Source organism: Dasypus novemcinctus, chromosome 5, assembly GCF_030445035.2.
Source record: "Dasypus novemcinctus isolate mDasNov1 chromosome 5, mDasNov1.1.hap2, whole genome shotgun sequence".
Taxonomy (NCBI): Eukaryota; Metazoa; Chordata; class Mammalia; order Cingulata; family Dasypodidae; genus Dasypus; species Dasypus novemcinctus.
The window spans coordinates 154,242,538-154,258,036 of record NC_080677.1 but is presented as its reverse complement, the minus strand read 5'-3'; the positions used below and the strand labels follow the sequence as shown (position 1 = coordinate 154,258,036).

Genomic DNA, 15,499 nt, shown 5'->3' with positions numbered 1-15,499 from the left:
ACATCATTCTCAGTAATATATTTAAAATAACAAAGAGAATTTGATAGGGTTTGGGTTTTTGTTTTGTTAATAAAATTCTTCAGTAGAGGCCAGTGACATTTCACCAGAGTACACTCAGAAAAAGCAGACAGTCCAAGTCCCCAGCCCTCTGACGATCTGGATATTCCAAAGGCCACTTCGGAACGTGCGCAGTCAGTGCCGTCCCAGGACTGGCGCAGCTAGTCTGCAGACATTGATTACTTGTTCTCAAGGAGGTAAATGGAGTCATTGACAGTGAGCACTTAGAAGTTGTTGTACCAAGATAATGCTGTGACATTTTAATACATTTTACAAAATATTGGTTCACAGTATATTGGAAATTAAAAAAAAAAAAGCACTGGGCTTCATCAGACGTAGTTTGAAAAGCGCTGCCTAAAGTATTGAACAATGAACTAACTGCATCTTCTTCAGGAAGTCTTTGTTCTCCACTGCATTTATAAGAGATACTGAGGTCTTAAGGTTTTAAAAGGTATTTAACATTGTGATTGTAATTAATACCACTGAATTATATATCTGGATGAGTTTAAAAGGGGAAATTTTAGATGGTTATTTATGTTGCTAGAATGAAAATTTTTAAAAAAGAACGGCTATAGGACTATACAACACAAACAGTGAACCCTAATGTGAACTATGGACTATAATATAATTAACAGTACAATTACAATGCTCTCTCGCTGATTGTAACAAACATACCACACTAATGCAAAATGTTAAAAATGGGGGTGGGTTTATGGGAACTGTCTATTTTCTGCATGATCTTTCTGTAAAACTAGAGCTTCTCCAATAAAATAAAAGTATTTGAGGAAACTGTCGTGGACAGGCTATTGTTGATCCTGGTGAAAATAAAGGAGGAAGAAGAGTTTAGAAAAAATAAGGCGTAGAGGATTAGGTTCCAAAATTATACTCCCCAAAAATTGCCTGAATTGTTGCTTTATTCTGATCCTATGAAAGTCTATATGGCTATAAGGAGCCAGGTGCAGAATCATGTGTGTTAACAATCACTTGAACTCAGAGTTGAGGTATGGTGAGAAGGCCGCCATCCCTTCACTTGGAGGCAACACATACAACTGTGGACTCTTAACCACCCCAGAAAATGGCCTGGGCTTTGTCCTAACACATTCCAGGTCCTCAAATGGGTATCAAGGCCCAATGATTCCCCAAACACAAAAAAATCATGGCCTTGGTCATTTTAGCCTGGAAAATTATACATCCGATGCAACCAAACGCTTGCCTTGGCCATTAAGAAAAAAAAATCCCAATACTCAAGTGCATCTTACTGTGAGCAGTGCAACTTCCTGATGCAACCTCCAGGGTAAACTAGTTGCAAACACTAACCTGGGTAGATAAATTAGGTGATGTACTTAAGCAATAAACCATAAAGCTATAAACAAGGAGTTTTCTAACGAACATAGTAAGTTTGGCTCTAGGATAATGGTTCTGTGAACCTCCTTTCTTTCAGTGATTAAGTATCATTGTAATTCCCAGCAACAGTAATAATGGTAACTAGTATTGATTGCATTCTTCACTGTGAACCAGGCCTGCTTGTTTGTGTGCATCATCTCCTGTATGCCTTATGATAAGGCTGTGAGGCAGATGACATTATTTCTTCCTTTGTACTGGAAATGGAGGGTCATGGGGCTTAATTAACTTGTCCAGGGCCACTCAGCCAGCACATGGCATAACTAGGGCTCAGACTTCGACATCCTGGCTCCAAAGGCATTGCCTTACCCACTGTGCTTCCTATCCCCCAGGTTGTAAAGATAAAATAGTCTATTTTATAGACATTTATCTTCCTAGTGTTTCTAGCACAAGAACAAGCATCTAGTTCATCTAAAAATGGTATCAGATCATCAAGAATTTAAAAATAGAAATGTACTAGAACATATTCCTTATTTTACCCCCATTAGAAAATTTCATCTAATGTATTTCGAGTATCGAATCCTATTCTAGGCATCCCAGTTTGAAAGATTTTGATAAACTGAAAAGTATCCACAAGTGGTTAACATACAGGCCAGGGTCCTGAAAACCATGTCCTCTGGAATACTTGAAGGTGTGTTTAACCTACACAAGGGAAGACTTGAGGTCACCTGTGACAGCTCTTCCTAAATTTAAATGTCTGGCATGTAGAAGAAAGGTCAGAGTAGCAGTAGCACAGGAACGAAGCCCTGAGAGGAGGCAGACTTTGGCTTAGTGCCAACTTCTCTCTTCCAGAGCAGTGATTTTTTAAAAAAGGATCACTAACATTTACTACCACCATGCCAGGACTTTTACTCCATCTCAGCTAATGCCCATTACAATCCAGTGAGGGAGTATCTGCATTTACCATTGAAAACGCTGAGGCCTGGGAAGGGTATGAAAATCATACTTGGCAGAGCCAGGGTTTGGACGGAGTTACGTTTGAACTCAAACCCATAGACCCAGCCTGGCCCATCTTCTGTAAAGCTCTCCAGCGGGGAATCACGTCCCTTTCACTAGCTCACGTCAAGGGTGGTATCAAATGAACTCATCACTGAAAAGAAGACTGTATAGTGGACTTCTTAGATCCCTTCCAATTCTTATTTCTGATTCGTCAAATAGTGGGAAGCCTAGATCATATTTCTCAGAAAATAGAACTTGTTTTTTGTTTTTTTTTTAACTTTACAACACTGAAGTTACATTACTACAAAGCTCACACTGACTTTCTCACTGCTTTCATTTAAGTCACAGAAAAGGGAAAGGAAGGAGCTGTATTTTGATAAATCAGCATTACCACATTTAATAATTTTGCAGTTAGCCATTCATTCATCTGAAAACTGTTTGATGAGCGTCCTTATAGCCTGCACCGTATTGGGTGCTTGGGGTAAATGGCAAACAAAACCAAAATGCCCCTACCCTGTTGGAGCTTTTAGTTTGTAAGCTGTCAGTTCTAAATTAATGAGCTACAGCTATCGATTGAAGTGGAAATGCAGAAAACTAGTCTTATTTAAATATACTCCATTAGCTCAGTGATTCTGAAAACTTTCTGCCAAAGTACCCCCAGTGGCTAGGGAGGGCACGAGCCTTGTGCCCTGGAGAGTCTGGAGAAGCAGCTTGATGGAGTCTTCTGCACCAAGAAGCTTCCTTGAGGTTGTGGGTATTTTCCTATCAGTTTACATAAATGTTGCTATCGTCTCCATAATATAATTTGTGTTTTAATATAAAAGTGTTAAAATTATTTTATCGTCTGACTAAAAAATTGAAACTTGATGATGCTTTGCATTCTTACTATACCATTCTCTTATATCTCCAAGAGTGCATACATCCCAGTTTAATTAGCCAAAGCTTATAACATTGCCTTATATTTAAAGTTTTCTTCCTTTTAGGAAAGACCTTTGATTTCAAAGAAACCTTATGGATATGGGAAGTTTTATCAGTTAGGGATCAACATTCTTGTGAAGTCTTAAGGAGATTTTACTTACTTCTTTCCCCCAATATTAATTTCTCATACAGCTGGTTGGATAGAGTGAAATACAGAAAATTCTGTTGTCTGGTGAAAAAAGGTAAGAATAAATTACTTGAAAGAGTAGGATAAAACTATTTGGGGTACTTGAGAATAACTTGAAATTATCAAGGTTGGCAGAAATATTGGACATACATGCTGAGAAGATGCCTTGCCTGGTTAGCACACATAGCTCACGCTGTTTTACTAGTGCTTGTAACACCTATTTAGGTTCTCAACGTAAAATGATTATTCTAAGTAAAATTATATCACCTGCATTCCTGGTAACATCTTTTAAAAATTGATACTGCTTTTTGGGAGGAAAAACAGGAATCCATAAAAAATGCATACATTTAATAATAATTAAATATTAATTTAATATTTATTAAATACTAGATTTATAATGTAATAATTCAGCCATTTTTTTTTTTTTTTTTGTCTAGGAGAGAAGCCATATGAATGCCCAAACTGCAAGAAACGATTTTCCCATTCTGGTTCCTATAGCTCACACATAAGCAGTAAAAAGTGCATCAGCTTGATGCCTGTGAATGGGCGCCCACGGACAGGACTCAAGACCTCCCAGTGTTCCTCGCCATCTCTTTCGGCATCACCAGGCAGTCCCACACGACCACAGATACGACAAAAGATAGACAATAAGCCCCTTCAAGAACAACTTTCTGTAAACCAAATTAAAACTGAGCCTGTGGATTATGAATTCAAACCCATAGTGGTTGCTTCAGGAATCAACTGTTCAACCCCTTTGCAAAATGGGGTTTTTAGTGGTGGTGGCCCCTTACAGGCAACCAGTTCTCAGGGTGTGGTACAAGCTGTCGTTCTGCCAACAGTTGGTTTGGTGTCTCCCATAAGTATCAACTTAAGTGATATTCAGAATGTACTCAAAGTGGCAGTAGATGGTAACGTAATAAGGCAAGTTTTGGAGAATAATCAAGCCAATCTTGCATCCAAAGAACAAGAAACAATCAATGCTTCAGCCATACAACAAGGCGGCCATTCTGTTATTTCAGCCATCAGTCTTCCTTTGGTTGATCAAGATGGAACAACCAAAATTATTATCAACTATAGTCTTGAGCAGCCTAGCCAACTTCAGGTTGTTCCTCAAAATTTAAAAAAAGAAAATCCAGTCCCCACAAACAGTTGCAAAAGTGAAAAGTTACCAGAAGATCTTACTGTTAAATCTGAAAAGGACAAAGGCTTTGAAGGGGGCGTGAATGACAGCACTTGTCTTCTGTGTGACGACTGTCCAGGAGATCTTAATGCACTTCCTGAATTAAAGCACTATGACCTGAAGCAGCCTGCTCAGCCTCCTCAGCAGCCAGCACCAGAAGCTGAGAAGCCTGAGTCCTCGGTTTCATCAGGGACCGGAGACGGCAATTTGTCTCCCAGTCAGCCACCCTTAAAGAACCTTTTGTCTCTTCTAAAGGCTTATTATGCTCTGAATGCACAACCAAGTGCAGAGGAGCTCTCAAAAATTGCTGATTCAGTAAACCTACCACTGGATGTAGTAAAGAAGTGGTTTGAAAAGATGCAAGCTGGACAGATCTTGGTGCAGTCTTCTGAACCGTCTTCCCCTGAATCAGGCAAAGGGAATGTCCCTGCAAAGAACAATGACCAGCCTCAATCTACAAATGCAGATGAACCCCAAGACAGCACAACAAACCCACAGAGTCCTCTGAAGGTGACAAAATCTCCAGTTTTACCAGTGGCGTCAGCCGTCAATGGCTCCAGAAGTAGTACGCCATCCCCATCACCACTCAACCTTTCTTCATCCAGAAGTACGCAGGGTTACTCGTACACAGCAGAGGGGGCGCAGGAGGAGCCGCAGGTAGAGCCTCTTGACCTTTCACTACCAAAGCAACAGGGAGAATTACTGGAAAGGTCAACTATCACTAGTGTTTACCAGAACAGTGTTTACTCTGTCCAGGAAGAACCCTTGAACTTGTCTTGCGCAAAAAAGGAGCCACAGAAGGACATTGGTGTCACAGACTCAGAACCAGTTGTAAATGTAATCCCACCAAGTGCCAACCCCATAAACATCGCTATCCCCACAGTCACTGCCCAGCTCCCCACCATCGTGGCCATTGCCGACCAGAACAGTGTTCCGTGCCTGCGTGCGCTCGCCGCCAACAAGCAGACCATCCTGATTCCCCAGGTGGCATACACGTACTCCACCACGGTCAGCCCCGCAGTCCCTGAGCCACCCCTGAAAGGGGTCCAGCCAAATGGAAACCAGGTACAGACCCCCGCGCCAAGCCTGCCCGGGGAAGAGCAAGAGTGACCCAGGTCACTGCACTTTTTCTCATAAAAATCAGTCGCTGTAGAGCCAGGCAGAGTGTTACACACTGTCATTTTTCAAAGCAAATAACCTCTGTATTCACTTTAACTTTGGTGGCATGTCTTCAGTTGTTTCTGAAACCATGGTGCGATCATCAGCTGAAGTTTATGTTCAAAAAAATGAGTCTTAGGCCTCTGTTAAAGACCTGGCTAGATGAAGCAGGAAACAGAAAAGAAAAAAAAATTGGAAAACTCAATAATTGACTTTCTCTTTTTATAGTTATATCCCCCAAATTAGTAAATAGTTTCTGCCTTAATTATGATCATTAATAAATGAAAATATGGTCCCATTCACACCAGGCAGATTTAGCTATCACTTTTTATCTGCTTACCTCTGTTTATGGAAGGCTTTAATTAAACAAACAATAATTTAGTATACAAAGAACTCATCTAGTGAATTTACCCCTACCATTTTACAAGCTGTAAACATTAAACTGAGTTTAATCATGATTTATATATGTGAGAAAATATGGCTGCAAGTCTATATATACACTTTCCTCTTTTCACATTCCCCCAAAACCCACAAAAATGTTGAACAGATCTGTTGTATGTGACTTTCAGCTTATTCCCAAATAAGCCCAGGCTTCTCCCATTTGTCACCAACCATGATTTCTCCACTTTTCTGTCAATTTCTGAGTGAATCAAGTGAATACTAGAGATAAATTTCATCTTTCTTGCAACTATTTCCTGCAAGTACAGATAAAATTATTACAAGTCCTGCTTAAATATGTGTATACTATTTTTCTTTCCTTAAATATTGTTACTGATTGGGTTTCCTGTCATTGTGATTATTCTTGAAAAAAACTTTCCCATGACCAGTAATTCTTCTAAATTTATAGTGTATAGAACACTGTTCACATCTTTAAATAGAGAAAGACCCACCACTAACTATTCAAGTACTTCATAGACTGGACCAAGTAACAATGAAAGTGTCATCAAGTCCGCTTAGCACCCCTTGGCGGCTCACAGACTGCACAAACGGCTGCGCTGCTTGTGCCTGACCAAGCCATAAGCAACGCTGGGAAAAACATTTGAACTTATAGAAAATATGGTGTTTAGAGGCAACAAAATGGAAAACAGTAGAAAAGACCCAAGGATCTCAGACCTAGTTCTACTGCAGGCTCCATATACCTGCCCTCCTGCCCAAAATTACCTCCCTGAGACTGCCTGAAGTTTTTATTCCACATAATTCTAGAGCTGCATTTCGACTAGCAAATGTTCCTGTTGAAAAACATGAGGCCCTCCTGCATTATTTTCCCATCTTACTCCTTAGGAAAGTGTCAGTGCCAGCCCCTCCCTGTCTTTTTAGGGAGATCATGAAGAATACAATTTAAAGATCGCTTTTTAAAAATAGAATCTTAATCGTAATCTCTGAAACCCAGAATACAAAAATGGAAGTAAATGATGTCGATAGGTATTTAGCCAATTTCTCATGAAGTAGTGATTCATATGGAAACAAGTAAATTTTGTCACTACATGTAACAGTCCTTCTGGTGTCATTCCTTTTTGGTATCCAAGGAGAATGTGACAGTATTGCTCCCACCTCACTTCTGTTGGCCACCACCCCGGGGTGCGTCTGCAGTGACGTGCAGTGTGCTTGCCTGGATCAGGTGTCGAAAGTACAAATCAAAGTGTTTCTTTAAACCGTCCTTTCGTTTATAGCTCTTGTATCTCATTTCATTCTAAGTTAAATATTCTTACTCCTTTTTTCCTTTAGGATGAAAGGCAAGACACTAGCTCAGAAGGAGTATCCAATGTGGAGGATCAAAATGACTCTGATTCCACACCACCCAAAAAGAAAATGCGGAAGACAGAAAATGGAATGTATGCTTGTGATTTGTGTGATAAGATATTCCAAAAGAGTAGCTCATTATTGAGACATAAATATGAACACACAGGTATGGCAGTGAATTGCAAACATTGTCCTTTTCAAAGGTGCCTATCATAATGATACTTAGAAAAAGTGCTACATTTTTCAAAGTAGTTATATCAGAATAATCATCCTTTGTATTTCCCACCTCTCTGACCTTGTCACTTTCACCTTTCTGCACTCTTTCTAGGATTTAAGTCCCATGTTTTGCTTTTGCTTTGGTTTTTCTGCTCTCTTGTTCCTTTCATAACTGACTCCTTAAAGCTAGCACAGCAGTTATTCTGTCCACACTTGTTTCTGTATTCCTGAGGGTTTAAATCAAAAGAAATCCCTAGAAAGGTGAATACACACTTAGGCTATATTAATAGAAATGTAGTACCCAAAGTATGGGGCCCCTGGTCTGAGGTTGTGGGGGGCATAATCTGGCTTAATTGGCAGAGAAAGCTGACTAGTGAGAAGGCTGCCCTAGGTAGTGATGGGTGCCTCATGCCTGAGAGTTTTAGACACATCTTGGTGGTATTTAGTTGTTGTGCCTCGGAGGTTAGACCAGATGATTGAGATCCCTTCCAGCGCTCAGGTTCTTCAATTCAGCAAACTATGGCCCAGGCCACTTGTGGGCTTCCACCTGTTTTTGCCATCCTATGAGCTAAGAATAGCTTTGGCATTTTTTTGAATGAAAAAATTTTCCATGGACTGTTTTTAATGCATAAAAATCCATATGTAAGTCAAACTTCAGTGTCCATAAATGAGGTTTTATTGGAGAACTGCCATACCCATCTCTTCATACACTGTCTGTGGCTGCTTTCATGCTCTGCGACAACAGCCTGGTTCCTTCTCTCCACTGGTGTGCTGATAAACCATAACAACTGGCTCTCTGGAGGGCGAGGAAGCCCTGAACTGTACTTGCAAATGTCTGCGGCATAAATATTCCCACCATGGCTTATCTCAGGCTTGCAAGGTGAGGGTAACTGGCTTTCAGAATTCCTGAAAATGGGGCAGTGGGCTCTCTGCCCCTGTGAAGTCTGGCTCCAGCGCACCACCGCTTCTGTCTAGCAAAGGCTAGCGGGGAAAGGCTCAGGCTGGCCATGAGCGCCACACCCCGACCCTCTCCTCCCCCACACCAGCCACGGCGCCTTCAGCACCACGTTCATCTTTCATGTTCTTAGCAACCATTTTAATAAATTTCTTATTCTTTTTCTCCCATTCAGTCTGTAATTCACAGATATATGCAGTGACACTTGGGCAGTTCTTGGAGTTAAACACTATTATTACATAAGAGAGTCACGCCTCTCCAAACAAGCCCGTTGTAACATATGTCTGGTTGTTTTTACAGAGGTCCAAGGAAAATTAGGAAAATCTCCTTCCTCTTTGGGCAAGAATTAAATACTAGTGAATACCAAGATGTCTCTGTGGTGCCCCATGCCTAAAAATGACTTTTAGTGTTTCTGCATTTGTTAGTGTTCAGAGCGTGAGAGCACTGAGTCTGGACCTTGTCGATCTCGTCATGGTCCAGCGGCCCTGGTTCCTTGACTGTCTGGGACAGCAGCTTCTCTCCAGCCCGTGTTTCTCAGTGGGGGCGATGCTGTCTTCATGTGCAGACAGATCTTAGCTGTTCCAATGGCTTGTGGTTCTCCAAAGGCCACGCTACCTAAACAGATACACAAAGGATAGGAGGCACTGCGTTTTCATTGGGGGGCTAAGGGTGATAATGGGGGTATAAGGGAGTATGAGATTTTTCCTTTTGGCGTAATGAAAATGTTCTGAAATGTGCTGATGACAGCACAACTCTGCGATGAAACCGTGAGCCACTGGGTGTGCACTTTGGATGGATTGTACAAGGCAGGGGACTGAATAACACAGCAAACCCTGTGGTGAATGATGGACAGTATGTTCTTTCATGAGCTATATAGCAAATATACAATACTAATACGTGGTGTTAATAGGATGGTTTGTGGGGAAAATACACCAAATATAAGCTATGAACTATAGATAGCAATAAAATTATGACAATGTTTTTTTGTCATTTGAAACAAATGTGTCACCGCATAATGTGTTGGTGGGGCAATGCATGGGAATCCTTTGTATACATGCATGCTTGTTGTTAACTCACAGGTTCTCAAATCTTTAAAAAAAATTTTTTAATTCATTACGGGGGAGGAGATTGGGATTAGAAAATAAAAATGTCATAAGAAGTTCCATAAGGGTGATAAGGAAAGGAAAAAAAAAGAATCTGAAGAAGCCAGACCCCACCTCCTACCGTTGCTGTGCTCACTCCACTCTCATCAGCACCTCACCTTCCTGTCCCCTCCTGGCTGCCAGGGTTCCTGCTTCCACAGCATTGCCCCCTCAGACAGCTCCCAGTGGCCTTGTCTGCCAACCCCAGCACCTACACGCAAATGGCAAACCATAATCGCCTTATGTTATGCAGAGTTTTAAGAAGTGAAGTTGCATCCTTAGCCTTTCCACACCCTAACACGCCCAAAAGCCTTACAAGAGTGTGGAAACTACCACCATTTTGCTTCACAGCTGTGTTCTTATTTTGCAGGTAAAAGACCTCACGAGTGTGGAATCTGTAAAAAGGCATTTAAACACAAACACCATTTGATCGAACACATGCGGCTGCATTCTGGTGAAAAGCCCTACCAATGTGACAAATGTGGCAAGCGTTTCTCACACTCCGGGTCTTACTCGCAACACATGAATCACCGCTACTCCTACTGCAAGCGGGAAGCCGAGGAGCGGGACGGCGTGGAGCAGGATGGCGCAGAGCAGGAGGAGGCCGGCCCAGAGGTGCTGGCCCACGAGCTCGCTGGGGCCGGCGCGTCGCCCTCCCAGGCCGACTCGGACGAGAGGGAGAGCCTGACGAGGGAAGAGGAGGAAGACAGCGACAAAGAGGAGGACGAGGACGAGGAGAAAGAGATGGAAGAGCTGCAGGAAGAAAGAGAACGTGAAAAGCCACAGGAGGAGGAGGAGGAGGAAGGAGAGGAGGAGGAGGAGGAAGGAGAGGCAGGGAATGAGGGAGAAGGAACCAAAACTGAAGGTCTGGTGAAGGAGGATGGAGCTGGAGATCAAGCAAGCAGCTTGGAACAGAAAGTAAGTGAGAAAAGTGAGCAGGTGTCTGAAGAGAAAACAAATGAAGCCTAATCGTTTTTCTAGAAGAAAAATAAATTCTAATTGGTGATGAAGTTTGTTCTATATTATACATGCTTTTCATGAAAACACAGTAACCCGTATACTGTGATTTCTGTTCACTACTGTGTAAAGTAAAAATTTAAAAAAATACAAAATATGAAAAAAAAAAGAAAAAAAAACACAAAAAAATTCCGGGTGTGCCTGAACCTCAGACCTAGTAGTTCTTCATGCAGTTTTCAAAGTTAGGAACAAGTTTGTAAGATAAAGCAGATTAGAAATCTTTAGGGACTCAGAAGGCAAAGGTTTAACAGGTTAAAGGAAACTGATTCACTAGATAAGCATCTGGCATTGTTTCATTTTATCAGTATTATCACTTTTGTTGGTTTATTCTTGAGCTGTACAATTGGGAGAAATTTTATAATTTTTTATTGGTAAACATATGCTAAATCCGCTTCAGTATTTTATTATGTTTTTAAAAATGTGAGAACTTCTGCACTACAAAATTCCCTTCACAGAGAAGTATAATGCAGTTCAACCCATGCTAACTGCCTTTTATAAATTCAATCTAGAAGGTGGTGATTCATAATATCTAGGTGTCATAGTAGAACATATTATCATTTAAAGTGTATTGTTAGCCTTAAGAAAGCAGCCGATAGAAGAACTGCAGTTTCTTACTCATGTGGTTTAAAATGTAGTTCAAAAGGTGGTCGTTGCGTTCTGACTGCAGGGACTCCCAGGGTGCCTACTGGTAAGGGCAGCAAGTCGTCAGAATCAGTGTTGGTAATTGTGCTTGAGTGTGGGGACAAATACGAAGGACATGATATGAAGCTCTGTATCTCCTCTGGCCTTAAGCAAGACCTGTGTGCTGTAAGTGCCATTTATCAGTATTTTCAAGGCCCTGCGCCGCCTCTGTTCAATGTGTGGCCTACAATAACTAGCATTTGTTGATTTGTTTGTCGTATCAAAATTCCAAAATAAAACCTAAAACCACTGACTCCATCAAAGAAACCGAAACACTGGGACATTTCATCCTTTTAATTCCTCAGTATTCATTTTGCGTTAATTGACTTTCAGAATTTCTCTACAGAAATGAAAGGGAAATTTCCAAATCTGCTTTCTCCACGTTACTTGCATTTCAGACACGGACATGTCATTGTTATTTGGCGCATAACTGTTTCCAAATGTTAGTTATTATGGACCCAATGTATTAACAACATTAGCTGATTTTTACCTATCAGTATTACTTTATTTCTTTTAGTTTATAGATCTGTGCAACATTTTTGTACTGTATGTCTTCAAACCTGGCAGTATTAATACCCTTCTTACTGACATATGTACTTTTAGTTTTAGAAAACTTTTATATTTATGTGTCTTATTTTTATATTTCTTTATTTATTACACAGTGTAGTGTATAATACTGTAGTTTGTATTAATACAATAATATATTTTAGTATGAAAATTTGGAAGGTTGATAAGATTTAAAGTAGAGATGCAATTGGTTCTCTTGCATTGAGATTTGATTTAACAGTGTTATGTTAACATTTATATTTGCCTTGGTCTGTAGAACAGAATTTAAATGGGAATGTATTAGTTTTACAACTACAATCAATCATTTTACCTTTACCCAGTTTTTAATATAAAACTCTTAAATTTTGAAATTCACTGAGTGACTAATAGCATGATGATCTGCAGTTTTATTAAGAGATTAGCCTAACCATAAAACTCTCATATCCTTAGTGAGCCAAATTAGGATAACCTTATATAAACAGTGTTGGGAACAACGTTTAACATTTTTGTGCCAATTTGTTCCTGTATTCATGTATTCATTTTTAAGTTCCTTGTTACACCATGGTCATTTTCTAGTTTTTTACCAGACTCCCCCATCTCACAATAAAATGCATCAACAAGCCTGACCTGCTGTCATTCTTCTGGTCATTATCAAGATTTTCTTTGAAAAACTCTGTGAAAGGGGTTTTGCACTCTCATTCTGCATTTGATGCATCTTGGGCTGAGTTTGGGTAAAACCCAATGTGTTAGACATTCATCAACAGTGCAAATTCAGGGTTTTCCTGTGGTTCAGTGTTTCTAGGAAGGTCAGAGTTGGCAGCGGAAGGCCTCCTCAGAGATTGCTCCCTCTTCCCGAAACCCTGAAGTGCCCCTCGTGCTCCATGACGTCTCGTCCTTCAGGCCATCACAGGGAAGCCTGGGTGCACGTGCCGTTCCTCTGTGCTCCTGTAGCACCTTGCACCTTTCTTCTCACAGCTCTTACGAGGTTATTTCTGTTTCTCCCCCATGAGGGATGGGGGCCCTGTCTGCCATCATCACTCCTCATCCCACCGCCTGGCAGAGTGCCTGGCACTAGGATGTACAACAAAGATATATTGAGTGAAAAAATGGCATGCATGTTAACAGAACTCAGCTTCTGTTGTTGGCTTCTATTCCCAAAAATATAAATGGTAAATGATTCCAGTGTTTAATAATTTTCTTATTCAGGACCTATTAATCAATAGACATAAGAGACAAATAATAAAACTATGACCTCTTTTTCTATGGCCTTACTGTTCTGATTGATTGAGAGTTTACTTCTATTTTCTTAGTACTTAATCTTGTATGCATGGCCCAGACACCCACCGCCTATGGATATACCTATCAGCAATAGGAGTGATAGAACCAATCCCAGGGAAGAATAGGCTCTCTCTAAGCTAGGACCCACCTCCATTTCTAGGCCCCATATTCCTAGGTACTCAGTATCATCACATTACCTTGTCTCTTCTGTCACTGAGAAGAGCCACCTGATAAATTCACTCTATGGAGTTAGAAATAAGAATAAGTAACCCTTCTTGGGGTAATCACACTTTAATCATTATAATAGCAAGCTCAAAGATGGTAGCTTGATGGATATGGATAAATGGGTATTAGAGGAATTTTGGTTTTATCACAGAAGTTATGAAAAGGAAAACACATGTGGGTCCTTCCCAGTATTCCTTAAATAACATAATAATATTAGCAGTGTTCTGTGTTACTGACTTGTGCCATGCACAGGTGCTTCACTACCATTAATCAAAATTTTCACAAAGTCCTAAAAAGTATAAATACCATGTGTTAATGGATACCAACATATACTGAGTAGCAGAATGAGGATTTGAACACAGGCCTACCTGATTCCAAGATCCATGCTCTTAATGAATCTATATCACATCTCGTGGAAGAATAGCCTATGCTGTCTACATTTAACTCAAGCTTAGGCCTTAAAGAATATGAGTAGAAAATGTTAGTAAGAACAATATACATTTTATAGGATGGTGGAAAAGAAAAGGTAGTGGGTAGAAAATCTTTCATATCTGTGCACAGTTAAAATTAAGTTTTTAAAGGGTACTCTTAAGTACAATGATAAAGTTGGTATGAAAATTTAAACTTAGAGCATATTTCACATCTTAAGATCTTGGGGAGTACATACTAGGACAATCAAAATATGTATTTTGTATCAGAAACGGATAAAAAATCAGAAGCTGCCAGCTCCAGTAAACAAAAATACACTTACCCAACAAGAGCAGAATACACATTTTTTTTTCCAGATACACATGGGATTGCATGCAGAGAGTCCATATTCTGGGCCATAAGGTAAATCTGAAATTTGAAAGGATTGAAAACAAAGCATTTCTTAAACTAGACCCTAGTAACAAATATATCTGGAAAATTCTCCCAAATTATTGGAAATGAGCACATTTTAACCCATGGATTGAAAAACAAAAAGGGAAATTATAAATTGAGCTACATTAAAACAACATATCAAAATTTATGATAACAGTTAAAGCAGTGAACATAAGAAAATTTGTACCATTAAATGCTTTATTGGAAAAGAATAGAGGACTCAAACCAATTATCTAAGCTTCCATCTTAAGAAACTAGAACAGAAAAACAAGCACAGTCAACCTACAATGAGAATCCTAGGCAAGAGGGAGAGACTGAATTCCAGAGTTAACAAATCGAGATTATCAAATGGCTAGACATAAATGAGATCACAAGCCATACAAAGAAATAGGAAATGGCTGATTCAGGGGAACAAATTAAAACTTCAGAGGAAACACAGGCATTGGAACAACCTAACCAAGTACATTCAATCAAATCTCTTAATTCAATCCAAGGATCTAATGAAAAATATACATAGAAATAAACAATATAGATTTAGAGCTAAAACATATTACAAGAGTATGTGAACACAAACTAGAAAGTTTAAAAAGGAACACACCAGAACTTAGGGAAATGAAAATAAAATAATGGAGATTAAAAGTACACTACAGACTTTCAACAGCAGATTTACGCAAGCAGAAAAAGAAACAGTGAACTAGGGGACAGGATAATTGAAATCATGCAGTCAAAAGAACAGATAAAAGAATTTTAAAAAGTGAGCAGAGCCTAAGAGACATCTGTAACAACCTAAGACATACCAACACATGAATTATAGGAGTCCCAGAAGGAGAAGAGAAAGGAAAGGGGGCAGAAAGAATATTTGAGGAAATAATGGCCAAAAATGTCCCAACTATTTAAAAAAGATGCATATGTTCAAGAAGTACAGTGAACTCCAAACAGGATAAACCCTAATTGAAGTTCTCCCAGACATTTGACAAATATCAAATGCCAAAGATAGA

At 39.8% G+C, this 15,499-nt stretch overlaps 1 protein-coding gene across 18 annotated transcripts in view; it reads left to right on the top strand.

The window, feature by feature from the left end:
• The window catches only part of ZEB1 (zinc finger E-box binding homeobox 1), a 180,845-nt gene extending 168,082 nt beyond the window's left edge, over window positions 1-12,763 (top strand). For 10 of the 18 annotated variants that reach the window (XM_058297745.2, XM_058297744.2, XM_012520523.3 and 7 more), the window contains 3 exons: window positions 3,940-5,747; window positions 7,566-7,746; window positions 10,264-11,005. In XM_058297745.2, coding sequence (XP_058153728.1) covers window positions 3,940-5,747; window positions 7,566-7,746; window positions 10,264-10,862 — 2,588 coding nt within the window. In that variant the 3' untranslated portion in view covers window positions 10,863-11,005. Of the gene's footprint in view, window positions 1-3,939; window positions 5,748-7,565; window positions 7,747-10,263; window positions 11,006-11,577 lie in introns of those variants that run through there. The other 8 variants (XM_071215449.1, XM_071215450.1, XM_071215454.1 and 5 more) reach the window with 1 other exon arrangement.
• Window positions 12,764-15,499: the final 2,736 nt, after the last annotated feature.